The sequence below is a fragment of the Aristolochia californica genome, unplaced genomic scaffold, assembly GCF_029961685.1.
Source record: "Aristolochia californica isolate CCGP_79_NKW_82.1479 unplaced genomic scaffold, dmAriCali1.0.hap1 SCAF_3, whole genome shotgun sequence".
Taxonomy (NCBI): Eukaryota; Viridiplantae; Streptophyta; class Magnoliopsida; order Piperales; family Aristolochiaceae; genus Aristolochia; species Aristolochia californica.
In genome coordinates this window covers 9,868,590-9,886,417 of record NW_027181992.1, presented here as the reverse complement: position 1 = coordinate 9,886,417, position 17,828 = coordinate 9,868,590, and the positions used below count along the sequence as shown (strand labels likewise).

General features: G+C 36.8%; 2 protein-coding genes across 4 annotated transcripts; both read right to left on the bottom strand.

Annotated features, from left to right (window-relative positions):
* Positions 1 to 557: 557 nt before the first annotated feature.
* On the bottom strand, positions 558 to 7,381 carry LOC137960472 (BTB/POZ and MATH domain-containing protein 2-like). Of its 2 annotated transcripts, XM_068808106.1 has the most exons (5): positions 7,202 to 7,381; positions 6,337 to 7,129; positions 3,532 to 3,880; positions 1,824 to 2,100; positions 558 to 1,295 (listed from the first exon to the last, which is right to left on the bottom strand). In XM_068808106.1, exons 2-5 carry the CDS (start codon positions 6,741 to 6,743, stop codon positions 1,108 to 1,110), a joined length of 1,221 nt encoding a protein of 406 aa, XP_068664207.1. In that variant the 5' UTR covers positions 6,744 to 7,129; positions 7,202 to 7,381; the 3' UTR covers positions 558 to 1,107. The 2 variants fall into 2 exon arrangements, with proteins under 2 accessions (XP_068664207.1, XP_068664206.1); XM_068808105.1 differs by having other exon boundaries at positions 6,337 to 7,381.
* A 615-nt stretch (positions 7,382 to 7,996) lies between these two features.
* On the bottom strand, positions 7,997 to 17,828 carry LOC137958975 (BTB/POZ and MATH domain-containing protein 2-like). Of its 2 annotated transcripts, XM_068806214.1 has the most exons (5): positions 17,768 to 17,828; positions 16,834 to 17,029; positions 13,942 to 14,290; positions 8,580 to 8,856; positions 7,997 to 8,408 (listed from the first exon to the last, which is right to left on the bottom strand). In XM_068806214.1, the coding sequence occupies exons 1-5, from the start codon at positions 17,790 to 17,792 to the stop codon at positions 8,233 to 8,235; spliced, it is 1,023 nt and encodes a 340-aa protein (XP_068662315.1). In that variant the 5' UTR covers positions 17,793 to 17,828; the 3' UTR covers positions 7,997 to 8,232. The 2 variants fall into 2 exon arrangements, with proteins under 2 accessions (XP_068662315.1, XP_068662314.1); XM_068806213.1 differs by having other exon boundaries at positions 16,834 to 17,828.

Below are 17,828 nucleotides of genomic sequence, written 5' to 3'. Positions count from 1 at the left end.
TTTAGGGAGGGGATGTGGCCTTTCTTTTAAGCTCATTTGTGCTATACAAACTTAAGAAATGAAAAAAAGGGTGTCTAAGCTTTTTGGTATATGGAGTATGAATTCATTATTGAGAGTGAAGGGAAAAGAAATTTGTTATCCAATGAACCTTGTTCTCATCATAGAACACAGAAGACTTCATAGGAATACTCAGCTTTGGAATATAAGATGGACTTCAAACACATAAAAGAGGAAGAAGAAGAGGATAACTTACAAATGGAGATTTGTAAGACCAATGAATAAGGCTGCAATTCTGCTAACCTGCTTCCTTTGAGAATAACAAACTTCAAGTGTAATATCACAATCACCACGTCTCTCTTGTCCACTAAACACTGATTTCTTTGCCATTACGCTCTAATACCTCTTGGGTAGAGATGCAATAGACTATATAACTTGTCAATATGGGCTTCAAACCAAATTTATTTCTAGTTATTAGTCATTTAAGTATGTTTCTTCTGCAAATTGTTAAAGAGTACTAACTACAGATAATACTAGTAATACTCTTTGTGGAAACCATGTAGAGTAAATAAAACATAGTAATATGATGCTAAAAGACGAATAACGTTTGCAGGAACTCTACAGCTTTATGTCTACCTACGTTTCAACAAAAGTATTTCTAAACTAAGACAAACTACCTCGATCAAACTAGAAACACTTTGCCTGACTCCAAACTCTCTGCTCCTGTCGCGACTTCTTGTAAATCGAAGACGACTCAAAGAACGCACCAACACTTTATCCATTCACCAACATTGCTGTGTTATCTTCATACAAACAATCCTGCGTCAAGACAACGAGAAGGCAGTATACCAAACTGAAAGTTTGAATACTTATCCTAAGCAGCGGAGAGGTATTTGCACACTGTTCAGTTACACTTGTGGCCTCCAAGCACATTCCTGTCAGACGAAAAGAAACTGTGCAAGATGATTGCGATGGCTTTTGATTTATAGCACATTCCAATAGTTAAACTAATTTACACCTCAGAATGAGGACAGCGCAGTACATTTGAGAAATACTCTAGAGCCACAAAATCATCCTCAATGGAACAGACCAAGAGGAGATAGTCATCAGTCATATTTGTATCCTCTGCATCACACGTCTCCCATTGACATCACTTCCATCGAGCACCTCATTCAGGTAAGGGAAACGAGAGATAGACACTGAATGCTCCCCGGCCTTAGCCACATGTTCCAATAGCTCCGTCAACACCGAAGGACAACTGACATTCAAATATTCAAACCCATCTGTCTGCATCACCGCTGAAACAGCAATATGTTAAATTCACAAATGATATTGAAGACCTTTTGGGAAAGGAAAAACTAAAAAGTAAGACAATTGTAGTTCTCTTCACGGTTCCTTGTTAAGGTAAGCAAGATGATTTTGTCTTTCTATCAACGGTTTCCTTAAAAGGTAAAACTCATGTTCTTCTGTTCTACAGATAATACTTTAGATATTAATATCATGTCTGGTTGATGCTTTTGAAATGGAGGAGATACAGCTAACTGCACCTTTCTTATGGTTTCATTTCACAGTTTTTTTTTTTAAGTGGTCTCACCTTATAGATGGCATCCAGAAATGATGATAAGACCATTCATCACACATTATATTCCAAGGCCCCGCCATGCGAGAGATTTCAAAAGTTTTACCATTTGAACATTGGACCAATGACAATAGGATTATCAAGTGATTTCTGGATCTGAACTACCACAAGATTGATGCTCCGTCAAAATATTTTCTATCATGCAAACCAAGCAGATTTAAATATGACAGTGGTGATGAAGAATTACCTCTTAGGTTTTCCGGGAAGGCAATGAATTTGAGACACACAGCTTTTAACTGAAGACAGTGGTGTTGTTCAGCTAACGCCAAGGTGGTTGCAACTGTGTTTATGGCAATTTCTTCACAGAGCTGCACTTCACACAGCAACCTAAGTCTCTCCAATCCATATCTATCTGCAGCAGCCAGTAAATGTTGTGCCATCAACGTCAAAGCCCACTTGGAATTTAAACCAGTTAGCTCTTGCATGTCAGGTAGGACATCCCAGTATATGAAATGAAGCAAGGCCTGCAAAAGTAAAGATCACATTTAGCTATTTAGCTTAACACTAGATCAAAATGAATTACAAAGAGTTGCATAATGTCCCCCACCCACCCACATATACACCACCAGCACACTTGCCCTGAAAAAAAGCACATCTTAGTGCAAGGCACACAAAAGAAGAAGTGATGGTAGTTAAGTTTTGAGTATTCCATAATAGATAACAGAACTCTTTCTCAACCTGGGAAGACCCAGAGCAACCTTCTTTCCAAGTGTAGACTAGTTCCATGACAAACCAAAACGGCAGATAGATCAATGTGAAGGGAAAATCTGCCTTGAAAAGGTCATGCAAGTATCACTAAAAGTCATGTTTTGGGTAATCATGAGTCCAAATACAGCACTGCTGAAAGTTATGAATTTTATTGTTTCAAGTATAGAAAAAGATGGGCCTGGACTTATGATGAAGTCCTCATATCACAATCAATTACTTTGTTGGCAGTGTCAAATGGCAATCCTTGCAAATAAAAAGAAACTCCCAAATGAATGAATCAGTTACAAACTGAAAGACCAGGGCCATATCCCTCTTATGGTAAAAAAGGGTGTTTACTACCATTTTATAAAACTCTAGCAGTCTTTGTTAGAAATAAAGAAAAATTATTGCATCCAAATTATCATTCGATTAAAAATATTTATTTAACCTTTAGAAAGTTGTTTTATACTCATGTTGCTTAGTAGATAAAAGGTAGTCATTAACATGAATACTATACTAAGTTTTAAAAGTAAGACTTTTATTTAAAACTTGTTAAAAAAAAGAAAAAAAGATGTCTTATATTTAGTAAGTCAAAGTATGTTTGCTGCAAGAATATTAAACATTTTCTGTTTCTGAGTGTCACACCTTGTACTGAAACTTCCACAAATCGAATAGAGTTGAGGTATGTCGGTCATCTGAAAACCAGTTAGACAACTGTCCTTTGCTTGTCTCTCACTTTCAACTCTCCATTCTCTTATGGTTTTTTTTCCTACTTTATACACTTCAACTTTCAGGCTCCCAAAGCAGCCACTTCAAAGCCCTTTGGTGATTCTTTTAATACCTATGTACAATCAGAGTTATATCAATTTTTTCCTTTCTAAAAAGTACTTGAGTCCTAAACATTTTTTTGATAAAGAATTTTTTTTTTTTTAATAAAGCTTGAGTCCTAAACATCCATACAATATTGTTTACTATGGCTATATTGATGACATTAAAGGGTGAAATCTGTATGCTGCAACTGCATTTATGTTCAGCTTTTAGAGGACATTCATCAACATTTGCATTTTGCAGAGAATTCTCTGTATATCAATCCCTAAATCTCAAAAACAACTTGTTCACCCTCTGGTGCTAACAAATGGATGAGATATCTATTTATAAAGTACCAAGAAACTAGATTAAACTATCATAGATTAAAAGAAAGGGCAAACCTTAAAAACCGGAGCTTCTATATCTTCAATCTTAATACACTCTGAGTGCCGATCCTTCATTGGGCCAAAAAGTTGAGCTCTGAACACAGGTGATCGTGCCGCAAGTACCAACTTGTGGGCTGCAAAGATCTCCCCATCAACTTCAAAACTTACATCAGTACCCTTACCACTCTCCAAAAGACACCCAAACTGTTCACCCATGTTAGATGGTGGCACTGCAATAGAATAGGTCTGGGGCCCTTCAGTACGAGACTCAACAACACCAACAATACAATGGATGGAAAGACAATCATCTTTGAGGTAATCTGATGTCTCAAGAGATGTTCTTTTAAAAAAACGCTTATAACCCCTGAAACAAATGAATAGAAGATCAATATATGAAGAATACAATATAGGAAAAAATCACATATGGAAGATCAATATATGGCAAACCAACAATATTCAAAAAATAAAAAATAAAGAAAATGACAAGCCCATAAACCACACAATTCTCCCAAGATTAGTTTTCATTGGTTTCTCTTTTTCTTTTTAAGTAGAGAATGCAAATTTCATAGCAGAAAATATAATCGCTGCAGTTATCATAGAGGGGAAAACAAAATCAACAACATCACTAAGTTTTAGGTAGACAGGCCTGCAAATATTATCACCATATAAAATATTTGATCTTCTATAAAGTGACAAACTAAATGCAGTTTCCATTAAAAAATCATACCCAAACATAATGGGTGTATCAACTGCTAAACCTACCACAGTTTCAAATAATTAGCCTATATGTGAGAAAATGTTCACCACCAGTATCCTACAGGGTAAGAAACTTCATAGCAAAGAACAAAGATTGACTAGGGCTGGAATTGGCTCGAGTTCAGGGCTAAAAAGACTGACAAGTGCTGGAATTGGCTCAAGTTCAGGCTTTTTTTTTTTTTTATGCATAACGAGAGAATAAGTAAGTAGCATATGCTGCAACATGTACAGAAAGATGTCCCAAAACCAAAACAAACATATGCATAAAATTCACCCCGACCATGAGCAAAATGAAATACACAATTTTCACCAAGTTGCTTCTAGAGGATCAATAAGAGCATATGAAGTGGAAGCAGTAAAAGGCAAGCCAATATCACCATTCAAAAAAGAAATAGTCAAGCCAACATCAGATGGGAGAATCCCCAAAGACATTTGAATTTAAATTAAGAGAATGCAAACAAACAACTATACCCATCCAACTAGAGTTCCTTCCACCTTCTGCGCATAATAAGAAAGCTAAAACTTCTGGGGTAGAAAGGAAAACCTAAAAGTAATTTCTTCCAGTAGACACAGTCTTTGGACCATTAAATTTCATCACCAATACCTTCATGCACAATAGCCTACAGGGACCAGGACTGATTTTTCCCTTCAGAACCACTGTAGAAGTGGTTTTAAGTAACATACTTCTTCATACAATCAAAATACTACACGTTACCCTCTGGATATAAATTTGGTAAGTGGTTACCTTGCTTTAAGTGTTGAACTCAGATAAGTACAATAATGAAGGGAAAGAAAATATGGGATTTACAATGCATTCAACATAAAATATGGGAAAGATAGCAATGAAGTATACAGAAGATGCAATATACAGCAAAGCAACTCTATTTAAAAACAAAAAGCATAGACAGTGACGACTCCTTTGGATTTGGAATAACAAAGGAGAAAATACATACTGCCCCAAGCATCTTATGCTGAAAATAACATTAATTTAATTCGGATCCTTTCATCAATTCCTCAACCAAATGAACAACTCAATTTCACCCCCATTGAACCATTCAATTCCAAATTCTACCATGCTTATCTGGAGGAATAAGAAATATCTTACAATAATTCCTGAGGGACTTTGCCATGTTTAGGCCACAAAGCACACCCTAACCAAATTACAACGCTTTTGTTGCATTAGCACCTTAAACTATTGAGACATGGGAGTTCAAAATTTCAGATATTTCTCCCCACAATCAATCAACAAAATTCAATGGAGTCCCCATTCAATCACCTTAAATAATTGAGCCTTGTTCAGTTGTTAAGCTGTAAACAAACAGAGTTAGTAGCAAATGAATGGAGCTGCAAGAAAGACATAATGTCTGGTGTAGGGTGGGTCACAATCATCTTCTGGTGATAATTTTACAGTGATCTATATTTGGGATGGTAGTGGTGCAAGCAGGATCATGTTGACAAGACTTACTGATAGCTTCACATGCTTGGGCGGATAATGTTGACATGATTTATTTCATAAAAATAAAATTTGACATTTTACCTAATAAAAATGTATCTCCACAAATTCTGATTGGATTCAGAAGCTTACAGATCTGCAGTCTTATGGATGTACTCCATTAAGATATAAGGTTATCCATCCTGCAGACTAAAATAGTCAGCCCTCCTCACAGTTCAATAGATTTTAATGACAGAAACTACCCTCCACAGTCTCAAGAGCAAAAAAATACCTATACCCATGCCCAGGCAAGACTTCTTTCTTTCCCTTTTTCTTACTGGATCTCTAGGCAGCTTTAAAGTCATTGTGAAAATGATATTAATCCCAATTTAACAGAGCCACGAGAGTTATCTGCTATGCAGTGCATTATTTCGCATTAACTATACCCAGAGTGTACATAAATTAGAAAACAACGGATGACAAAGATTCTCAGAGGCAACAGTGCTCATTCACTGGATTCAGGATGCACTATACTCATAAACAAATAATTTCAACAACACTCTACAGCCAAGCGCTAGGAAAACCCAAAGAACCAAACTTCCAGAACCAAACCTCAAAACTAAAAGACTCACCACATGCTTCCCCGGTACTTAAGGGTATATGGCCCACTTTCCAGCATCCTCCCAAAATGGCTATGAACTTTGTGCCTTTCTTTCCCGCTCTGATCCAGAAGCTTCAACTCAAACAGAGCTCTAACATCGGTTCCTTCGCTCGCCAATGCAATAAAAAGCGACACGTATGCCGCATTATCTTCAATACTCTTACCATCTGGGTAGAAGTAGATTGCCCACTGGTAGGCACCAACCTCAAACGTCTCTGACGCAATATATTTTCCGATGCCCAGACCTTTGGATAATGAGTATCCGGTAATCTTAAACTCGTGGGACCCGTTGACAGTATGCGTTAGGGAGGTCGAAGTGGTGAGAGAGGGAGAAGATGCAGGTTGCAAGGCAGACCTGCAGATCTTACTCCCACCCATTTACGATAAAACGCAAGAATTCTCGTGGGAGGGTTTGTGGGGTTTTAATTTTTTAGAGCTATTCAAACGAGCTTGGTCCGTTGAGATATCTAGGAGAAAGAACAATCGGCTTCAGACATTTGTTGGTTACTCTATTGCTTGGGGAGAAAACAATCCGAAACAAATCAAACGGGATCCGGGGCTTTTCACGGTTCAGCTCCAACCACTAAATCAACAAAAAACACTTGGGAGTTGGAAAGTTTGTAACGGTCATATACGGATGTTTTAATTCGTGGAGGATAGGTCGAGGAAAATTCTCTGAGCTGATGTAGGGATCGGGGAACTGACTTGCATTTATTTTGAACAGGGCATCTCGAGGCTCTTTTCCGCGTAATTTGGATCCTAGGCTGCCATGAAGAATGTTAGGGTTTTGAAATTCCAGAGAGAAGGAAAAGGGAAAGGTGAAAAGAGTGGCTTACTTTGATTCTCGTAGACGCGGATAAATTGGAGAAGAAGAAAGATAGAAGGCCGGCTATGTCAGAATACTGGCTCGAAATGTCCGTGGCATCGTGTTTTATAAACGTTGGTCATCGACCTCGTTGATTGAATTGCAGAATGAAGAGAGAAGGGAAGGGTTTGGTCGGATCCGAAAACCAGAATTCCAGACATGGACAGGACCGTAGATTTAGTCTCTGTTTTTTTTCTTCTCTTAAAACAAATATAATATTATTAAAATATTTATTATTTATTTATTTATTTAAAAATTAACATAAAAATAAAAATAATTGTTAGAATCTCAAATTTTAGAGGCTTAGTGTCATCCCTCCTAAGCTTAGATAATTAAAAATAATATTTTTTACTATTTCTCACCAAATATATAAAAAACATCACTCATTTTTCCAACAATAAGAACCAATAATTTTTTTTCGCATTATAAAAAACCAACATTACGACGCTAAGGATATATACTTCGTCTTACAGATCAGAAAGGTTTGCATATGCATACTAGACAAGTTCTTCAAATGATATGAACACTACTTTCGGTTATTGTAACATTGGTCACCTAATGAAGTGCTGTGGCTCATTCTAGCACAAAAGCAGAGTATGGCACTATGGTTCATGCTACAAGTGAAATGATATGGTTGAAATTTCTATTATTAGAATTGGGTTTTTTTTATCTAAAGCTGCTATGCAACTTGATTGTGATACTGTAGCAAAAATTCGTATCGCCAAAAAACCTATTTCTTTATGAAAGAACTAAACATATCGAAGTAGTTTACTATTTCATTAGAGAAAAGTTACAAGCTGAGAAAAATCAACAGGCACTACATTGCAAAGCCTTTTTTGGACCTGAAAACGCATTCCATTCCAATTTCTAATAGTAAATTTGCAGCTGATACAATAGCCAAAGGAGAGTGAAATTGAGAGGAATTTTATCTTAGAGCCTACGTATCTCTATCTCAAAGACAAAATCATCAGGCTTAGGGGAGATTTGTCCTTAAAAGCATTTCTATATCCTTTGCTTCACGCGTCTCCCATTGACATCACTCCCATCGAGCGCCTCATTTGGCTGCCGAGAGAGACTTGTTAAACGCTCCGCTATCTTGGCAACATGTTCCAAGAGCTCCGTCAACACTGATGGACAACTGACTTTCAAGTATTCAAACCCATCGGTTTGCATCACCGCTGAAACAGCAAACAAATCCTTTATTAGAAATAAAGACACTCTGAACATTTTTCTTTTGGACCTGAGCAGCTCAATGTGGAGGGTAAAACCCACAAGATCAATGATCCATCACCACATCTCCTGTGAGCCATGCAAACCAAGCCAAGGAAGGGTAGTGATTAAGAAATCACCTCTCAGATTTTCAGGCTGTGCAATGTATTTGAGACATACGACTTTTAACTGGAGACAATGGTGCTGTTCAGACAAAGCCAAGGTCGTTGCCACAGTGTTTATGGCAACTTCCTCACATAGCTGCACTTCACATAGTAACTTGAGTCTCTCCAATCCGTATCGATCTGCAGCAGCTAGCAAATGTTGGGCCATCATCGTTGAAGCCCACTTGGAATTCAACCCAGTTAGTTCTTGCATGTCAGGCAGAGAATCCCAGTAAATGAAATGAAGCAAGGCCTGCAAATTTAAACAATCACGATTATGGTAAATCCTGTTTAAAATATTACAATAAAAGCCATAAACACTGACATGCAAGAAAAAGAAGAGGAAATGGTAGCACAAGCTAAATTCAAATTATGTAACTGAAAAAATATAACATGATACTTTTCAACCTCAGTAGAGGAGTAACTGAGCAACCTGTTCACAAGCGTAGAAAGTAACATCTAAGCATGTTTTCCAATTTCTTAATCATTTTCAGGAACCACTGTAGGAAAAGAGTGCCCTTTGTATTTGCATTGTCAAGCAAGAGGATCAAATGACTTAAGCACAGGCTGCAGCCACACATTTGCAATACAAACAATAAAAAGCAGAGAATAATCAATTTTCCATTTCAATTTTTTTTTCTGAACTTATTATTTATTTTGTTGAAAAATTGGTAAGATGGCTGACATAAGTGGTTAACTAGTTATGCCTCACGTCAAGAACTAGAATTCTGAGAAAAAGAATGGTGTCTAACCAAATTACTACAGTTAATATTTTGTCTCTTTCCCTTGTTTAGGGCCTTGGCCTTCTTTCTTTCTTGTTTTTGTTGTTCTTTTCTTTTTCGAGAAACTTTCTTGTTTTTTTTTTTGTTGTTTTGCCTTTTCCTAGATAAAACTTCTCATCAATCATTTAAAAAAAAAAAAAAAAAAAAACTACAGTTACATTGCATGGAAAAAACTCGTCATGTGCACAATCTGTTTATGTATTTATAGGGGCTAAGAAGTTGAGGCACATAAATGATGATCAACATTAGCCCCAATTTGAAGAGGAAATCAGAAAATCATTTACAGAGGGCATGGTTAATCAATAGCATGAAGCTGCATATTTAGTGCTCAGAAGCATGTGATTAATATTTAAAATTGCTTACTCTATAGAGAGGGAAGTGAAATTTTGGGTGGGTGTCTTTAACGTACAAGGCATGAGTTAAATATATGTCACCCATCGGTCCTCTACAGTAACAGTCAGAAGAGTTGTTGGTGGCTAGGTTTCAACAAGGGTGGGTGTCTTAAAGATACAGGGTATGTATCATCCATCGGACCTATACAGTAAAAAGAGTTGTCAGTGCCTAAGTGTCTACAAGGCCTGGGTTCTAATAAAATGTCTGAAAAGGCTTAGACATGACAAGAGAGGTTGTACCCTCAATGAAAAATGTGTTCTTTAGGGTTAGGATGGCAGAAAATTCAAGAATGTCAGCACACACTTCTAGTAGCATGACATAAACTTTCACATTAGACTCAGCCTCTACGCATAGTAGCAGTCAGAGGAAAAGCCAACAACAAGGTCATAGCAGAGGTAGAGGTGCAAGACAATGTCTCTGTTATTGATGAAATAACAACAAATCATATTGATGTTAGCACAAATCTATTCTAGAAAAAAAGCCAGCAGGGATAAATCAGGTTGTCTCCAAGGCTAGAGACTCCCTAGTGAGTCAGATCCTATTGTTTCTTGAGACAATACCACAAGAGTTTCTATCAACAATTGGTTCAAGCGTTCACTCAATGACCAGAAGTGCACACCTGCTTTGCCTCCCAGTCTGACTGGGTCATAGATTCTAATGCATTAGCCAATATGAAAGGTAATCCTCGTTTTTTCTTTTTTTCTTTTTTTATAAGGAACCCTAATGAGTTTTGTCCTAGTGCAAATAATTTCTTCACCCTTTGCGGTCATGGCAGGTCCAGTTCTATAGTTCCTAGGGAATGGTGTAGTGCAAGCTATTCCTTTGGTTTCTCCACAACCAATATTGCATGTTCCTAACTATACTATAAGCTTTTTATCAGCAAGTCTATTCACAACACCTCTATATCACCTTTTCTACAATTGTGTGTATTTTCTAGAACCCCAGGATAGAGTGGTTACTTGAGCTCTCAAAGTTGTACATATTGCAGAGTTTCTCCATCAACATCTCTTGCTTCGTTATCCTTCACCAGGGTATGTACATCAAGAGTCACCATGCTTCAAAAGTGTGTTAGTTTTTCAGTTGAGACCTGTGAACAAGGGAAATACCATAGGCCTGTCATTTAACCTATGTTTCACAATAGTAGGACTCCCTCTGGTCATGTGAGAGTACATATGGTTAAAAGTAATCCATGTCTTTTGTCAATGATTCTACAAGATTAACAGGAATTTATCTTCTCAAAGACAACATAACAATCTTCAATGTATTCAAGCAAGTTCAATTTGGTTTTATTACTTGCATTCTTAGATCCAACAATCCCTTTGAAAATATAAATATATATAAAAAATCAGTGTTTCCCATTGTATTCTTTTTTTGATAAAGATGTATTTATATTAACAAAAGAAAATTTACATGTTTCCCATTGTATTCATTGGACCTTTTATGAGCACAGCCGATAGCAAATGCATTGCTGCATGAAAAGTTGTCCTTTGCCAGGTCTAGTTATGAAAATCATGTTCAACATGAAAGTGCCAAAAAGATTTTGAGGTGGTGCAGTTCCCACTACCTATTACTTTATTAATCTCATGCGGCCATCAGTACTTGAGAGTAAAGCTTTGAACCCAAAGTCTACAAGTCGAAGGAAAAAGTGTTCTTATGCTATAGCAGCGAAAGTTTACATTACTTCTCAATATGACATTCTTTGAGAACACTCAGTAGTTTTCACAGGCTCATAAATCTTAATCTTATCTAGCTGAGTTTTCCTCGTCCTTGATACCTCTTCTAGTTCTAGTTGAGGGAGAAGTAAGCAGAGATGAATCAAACTCTAAAACACCAAGGTTATAAACTCGGAAGAAGAGAAAGCCGGGAGAGCACATAGCAGTGATCCTTATACATCAATTGTTTTGACTTCTATTGAGGATCCATCTTCCAACCTTCCATTTGATCTTAACTTTCCTATTGCTCTTTGTAAAAGGGTAAGATCTCTCTCTCTCTCTCTCTCTTTTAATGGTGGTAAGATTTTTTTTTTTTTTTTTAATGGTGTAAGATCTTTCTTTTGTCATCCTACTTCCATAATTTGTCTCCCTTCAAAATTTATCTAATTTTTACAGCACCTTTCTTTGTCAGTATCAGTTTTGGTACCTAAATCTTATTCAAAAGCCTCTCCAAAACCAACATGGAAGATGAGTATGGAAAAAAATGTGGGCTTTGCATTCTAATAGGTTTGCCTAATAGGTGCTAAAGTGGTCATATGTAGATAGGTACAACATCACCCAGACGATTGTACTGAAAGTATATTACTGGCTTGTAAAGTAAGATAGGGCGACTTGGGTCTTCATATATTTGTCAACTAGGTATTGACATGGTTAAAATAAAGATGGGAGTAAAATATCGCCCAGACATCTCAATTCAAAGTATATTACTCGCTGTTTGGCAAGATAATGTTATTTAGTGTCTAAACCAGTTGACACACCCAAGGTGATGAGTTTTTTTATTTTTTATGTAATGATGAAAGCTCATACATATTACAATGACATGACCTGGTATTTCATTTACAGTTAGGTTTGTGGTCACCTAGATGGATTCACTTAGACGCAAACCTCATAATATTCAAAACTTAAAAAGGGGATAGAAGCAAAGGATTTCTATGTAGCATGCACGGAATCTTGATACTAGGCATTCCAATGCAGAGTAGGTATTTTCTAACCTTGTCACAGGGAAATGCAAAAAGCATATAATATCGCAAAATCCTACAGCTGAGAATAAAGAGATGGCTCACATTGCCTGTGACCAGATGTTGGTAAAATCATTGATAACAAAATTTGGGTTTCGAGGAACAAGCCAGCTGCGAACTGTCTAACATTGGTTGTGAAGTAATCCACAAATTAGTATAAGAACTTAGGCTGAGCCTTACCATTCTCAGCTTGACCACTTGAGTTGGATTTCTTTTTTCATGGTATGAAAGCAAGTTTTATGGGCCTCCACTCAAAGTTATCTAGATGTGTGGAGTCATAAAGAGGTCCTACATGTGAATGAGTATAAAGACTAGTGCCATCATATGTAAAATAATCAACAACCTGGTATAAGAGATTGGGTAGGGCCTCTCCATCCTAAGCTTTTTGAATTAGATGCCTTTCTTCATACATGGGCCGCAATCATCATCTCTTAACTTTTTTACATGCAATTCTATCTTTCACAAGATAATTAAACACATCAAGGATAACTGCCACTTTCTCCAAGATGCAATAAAGTATCACTCCCTAGATGAAGACTGATCTAAGAGACACTTTCACCAAAGCTCTTGCTAGGAAAGAGTTTTCTAAAATGTCTAACAAGCTGTGTTTGTTAGATATATCAGCCCTAGAATAAGGGGAAGATTGAGCACCACTAATTTATACAAGAGGTAATATTGTTCAATCACTTACTAGTAACTGATTTGCTGTCATAAATCAAGGGTATTTTAGTATTTGCAACTGATCACTTAACTTATCAGGAATACAAGAGCTGGGGATCAATCAGCAGCTCTTAACTTTTTCTGTTCATTATGTCCTTTTCTCCCATGCCCTTTTCTTCTTCTTTTCCATATTTCTCCTCTAAATTTGGTTTTGACAAAGTAAAGTTGAAATGAAAAAATCTTAATAAAATTACAAGAGCACCAAAACAAGTATCAACATAGACCAAGTTACAAATAATATCTAAAGAAAGCAATCTAAAAAAGTCAAACTGTAACAAGCAACTCAACTAACCAGAGTGGAAGTCCTAGTAATAAGGTTTACAGAGGTGCTTCACATAAAAACAGAAGCAAACCTATTAGCTAATTGGGGTAAACAGCTCTTACTAAGAGTCACATTTTAGTTTTCATTCAATCACGAGCCCACAACTGGTGAATAAAATCTATCTTCATTAAAAAAAAAAAACGAGTCCACAACTGATGAATAAAATCTCACTTCATTAAAAAAAAAAAAAAGAGTCTACAACTGGTGTTACTGAACGTCATGGAATTCATGGTTTAAGGGGGTAACCATATGAGACAAAAGTATTATCTGATAAACGTTATCATTTTTCTTCGAGGTCTTCTGCTTATCTTATTTCAGCTATATCAGTACAGCTAGATTGCGATGACAATAATTAAGTGGTCAAGAACCAGATCAAAGAAAAAGACAAACCTTAAAAACTGGAGCTTCTATGTCTGCAACCTTTATACATTCTGTGTCCCTTTCCTTCATTGGCCCAAAAAATTGAGCCCTGAATACTGGTGACCTAGCTGCAAGCACCAACTTGTGGGCTGTGAAGATCTCTCCATCAACTTCAAAACTAACATCATACCCTTTACCACTCTCCAGAAGGGTGCCAAATTGTTCACCCATGTTAGATGGCGGCACTGCTATAGAATAGGTCTTGGGCCCTTCCGTATGAGACTGAACAACACCAACAATACATTGGATGACAAGGCAATCATCTTTCAGGAAGTCTGATGTCTCAAGAGATGTCCTTTTAAAAAAACGTTTGTAACCCCTGGAACAATAAAAAAACAGACCAACAGTGAGACGTGTTCATAAACCATTCAATTGTCCCATAGCTAACCTTTTTTAGAGGAACATAGGTTGTTTCATGAGGTCTTTTTCTTTTTTCATTTTATAACAGAGAGTGCTAATTTTGTAGTAGCTGTAATAGGCCTACCGTCATTAAAAGGGAAAAAATACCCAACAACATTTATTTTTCACATAGACATATGCCTTAGAAAAGCAAGTATTATCATTTAAGAGAAAAACACTAACCATTTTATTCCAGTCAGTAGAAAAACTTCTTGATGAAGAATAAAAAATGACACAACCATATTTCATTCTGTTTAAATGTGATGCACTATATTTTATTGACGAAAAACAAAAGAAGATGTACACTCAGCAATACATCCATACAGACATCAAAAACCAAAACAAAAATCTACATGCAATTTGATTCCAGGTTCAAGCACCAGGTGAAAACGCTCATTTTAGACCATGACACAGGCTCATTTAGACCAGATGAAAGGGAAGCAGTCAAACAGATATTATACGTGAGAATCCTCATAATAGATTTTATATATCAGTGATACACATTCAACTAGATATGTCTTTCCACCAGCAGCACATCCTAAGACAGTGGGTGGTCAAGGAAAACAAAAAGTTACCTTCATTGGCAACTATAGTAGTTGCACCATTCAATTTCATTCCAAATATTCTCAACAGAGATAACCAATTGGGTAACACACCAGATTATTTTATCTTCAGAATGACAATTATGATTTAAGACATTCTTTTGACCAATTATGGTTTAGGAAAACTAATTCTTGACGCAATTTAAAAACCAAAATTTTTCCAGAAGTTCAACCTCCAGCCACTTTTTCAAGTGACTACCTCACTTTACATAGTCAACTTCAATAATAGGCTTATGCATATGGACAAAATTAAAAACGAAAAAAAACTGTAATCTAATGTATTAAAGATGCATATAAACAGAAAAACAAGTATTGCTCAAATACCAAATAAAAAAAAAAAAACCCATTTGGAAGGGAAAGATAATAAACATGATAGACAAAACATGTAAGTTTCAACTAATCCAACGCAGAAACATATTAGAACATAAAAGAATAAAAGTCTTCAGTAATCTGCATACAGAATGACATATGAGAGAATTTCCATTTGTCTCCAACCACCATACTGTAACGAGGATTACCCCATCGAACATCGAACCAAACAATCTAATCATTTATCCTCTCATGGAACTCATAGAAACTTTTGTATGTTTATACATTTCTTGCATTAACACCTTTGAAAAATGATCCTTCCAAGTTAAAACTTTGGACCTTTTTATGTCTCGTTACCAATTAAAATAATTTGATACTTCTATTCAAGTGACATTTTCCTTTGACTTATGCAGGAAAAGGTCAAAGTTGGTCATTAATGCCTTGAACTGTAAGAAGGATGAAGTCACTAGTATGAGCCTGCAACCAGCTCCGGTTAATGACACTACAGGATCTACAACTAGGAATAGACTCCACAAAGATGCTGTCTTTTTCTCATACCCTGGTCCCTTCAGTCAATGAGATTCAACAGAAGCAAAAGATCTTTGATGAGATTTACAGTCAGTCCTCTTCTAGGAGTGTAAAATTTGTACCTTGTTATGCTAAAAATCTTGCAGAACTATTAGCTAAGGAAGGAGTCTTTCGTGTTAGGGTTACCCCCCCTTGTATGATGTTTTATATAGGATTCGGTTAGGTATTGCCAATAAACACATATCACTATTGTAAAATTAAAACATAAATCCACCAATTGGGATAGAGTAGGCAGGTTGTCTACAAATCCACCAATTGCCACATGAACTGTTTAAACAGCCTGAATCAGACCCCTATTACAACTTTATTGAACATAACCAATCCTCTGTAACTTTATTGAAGATAAGTAACATTGTGACAGCTACAAATGTGGCCAGTTATCCTTCAAAAATTATATCTGGCCAATTGTTGCACAATTACATTAAATGCATAAGAGTTTGTGATTCAGTTGCAGATAACTCTAAATTGACCTCAGATTCGATGCAGAAGCCTACAAATTTGCCATTTCAAGAACTACTCAAAGAAATGAAAGTTATCCACCTTGTTAACTAAAATAGTGAATCCCCACAGAGTATGGGAAATAGTGAATCCCCATAATGAAATATGGAAAAAAATTGATACTCCCAGAAGTCCACATCAGAAACTCTTATACCACCCATTGGCAAATATCCTTCTTCTTCTCCTTTTTCCTTTTGTCTACCAACGGCTTTAGTTTAGAGTCATTCAAAATATTAACCTAAGTCTGCAATGCAATGTATTACTTTGCAACAACAGCGTCTCAGATTTATTACAAAAAAAAAAAATGAAAGCTGAGGGGCCTCCATAATCACAAGTGTCCATCCGTTGGATTCTGAAGTCACCATCTTCGTAACAATAAATAGTTTCTTTCAAATTCTATAGCTACTTAAAAATCTATAAAGGAAGGAACTTCCATAATCAAAACCCAAAGAAGAAAAGAACCTACCACATGCTTCCCCGGTACTTGAGTGCGTATGGGCCACTTTCCAGCATCCTCCCGAAATGGCTGTGAACTTTGTGTCTTTCTTTCCCGCTCTGATCCAAAAGCTTCAGTTCAAAAAGAGCTCTAACATCCGTTCCTTCGCTTGCCAATGCAATAAAAAGTGACACATAGGCCGCATTATCTTCGATGCTCTTGCCATCTGGATAGAAGTAGATCGCCCACTGGTAAGCACCAACCTCAAAAGTTTCAGATGCAATATATTTTCCTACACCAAGACCTTTGGACAAGGAGTATCCGGTGATCTTAAATTCGTGGGACTCATTGACAGTATGCGTTAGCGACGTCGATGAGGTGACGGAAGGAGAAGCATCAGGTTGCGAGGTGGACCTGCAGATCCTTCCCCCGCCCATTTACAACGAAAAAAAAAAAAAAAACACGCACTTGGGTTTTAGGCTTTTAATTTTTGAGAGGCTATTTGAACCGAATTCGATGTCCCAGAAGAAATAACAACCGAATTCAACGTATGTGCGCTCTACAGCTCTTGGACAAACAAAATTGGAAACTACCAAACAGGATCTAGGAAAATTTCAATACAATTCCAAATTCCAATATCAAATCCACAAAAAGCGACTGGAATTCGTAAAGCTCCAAATGGGTTATTCACAGAATAGTATTTTACATCGAGAGGCAGTTTCTGGAAAATTCTTGGAACAGATCCGGGGACTGGTTTCAGAAATTGACACTTGAGTGTATTTCGAGGTTTCTCGCTGCGGGAATTGGGTCCTAGGCGGTTCTAGAAAAAAATTTAGGGTTTGGGAATTGCAACAAGAAGGGGAAAGGCCAAAAAGGCCGAGAGCCAACGTGGAGCGATGTCTTTCTCTGAGGATGTTTTATCGAACAGGAAAGATCAAAGACAAAGATTAGGTGGCCTTCCTACCGGGATATCCATGGCTTGGCATCATTTTATAATTGATCGTAATGGGCGGTCGCCACTGCCA

What these genes read in the sequence shown, in the direction of transcription:
- LOC137958975 (XM_068806213.1), bottom strand. Translation starts at nt 17,240, where the DNA reads ATGGGCGGGGGAAGGATCTGCAGGTCCACCTCGCAACCTGATGCTTCT. An exon ending in AAGTACCGGGGAAGCATGTG is followed by an intron (nt 14,291 to 16,833) that starts GTAGGTTCTTTT and finishes TTATTGTTCCAG; the next exon opens with GGGTTACAAACGTTTTTTTA. An exon ending in ACAGCCTGAAAATCTGAGAG is followed by an intron (nt 8,409 to 8,579) that starts GTGATTTCTTAA and finishes TTGCTGTTTCAG; the next exon opens with CGGTGATGCAAACCGATGGG.
- LOC137960472 (XM_068808105.1), bottom strand. Translation starts at nt 6,743, where the DNA reads ATGGGTGGGAGTAAGATCTGCAGGTCTGCCTTGCAACCTGCATCTTCT. An exon ending in AAGTACCGGGGAAGCATGTG is followed by an intron (nt 3,881 to 6,336) that starts GTGAGTCTTTTA and finishes CATTTGTTTCAG; the next exon opens with GGGTTATAAGCGTTTTTTTA. An exon ending in CTTCCCGGAAAACCTAAGAG is followed by an intron (nt 1,296 to 1,823) that starts GTAATTCTTCAT and finishes TTGCTGTTTCAG; the next exon opens with CGGTGATGCAGACAGATGGG.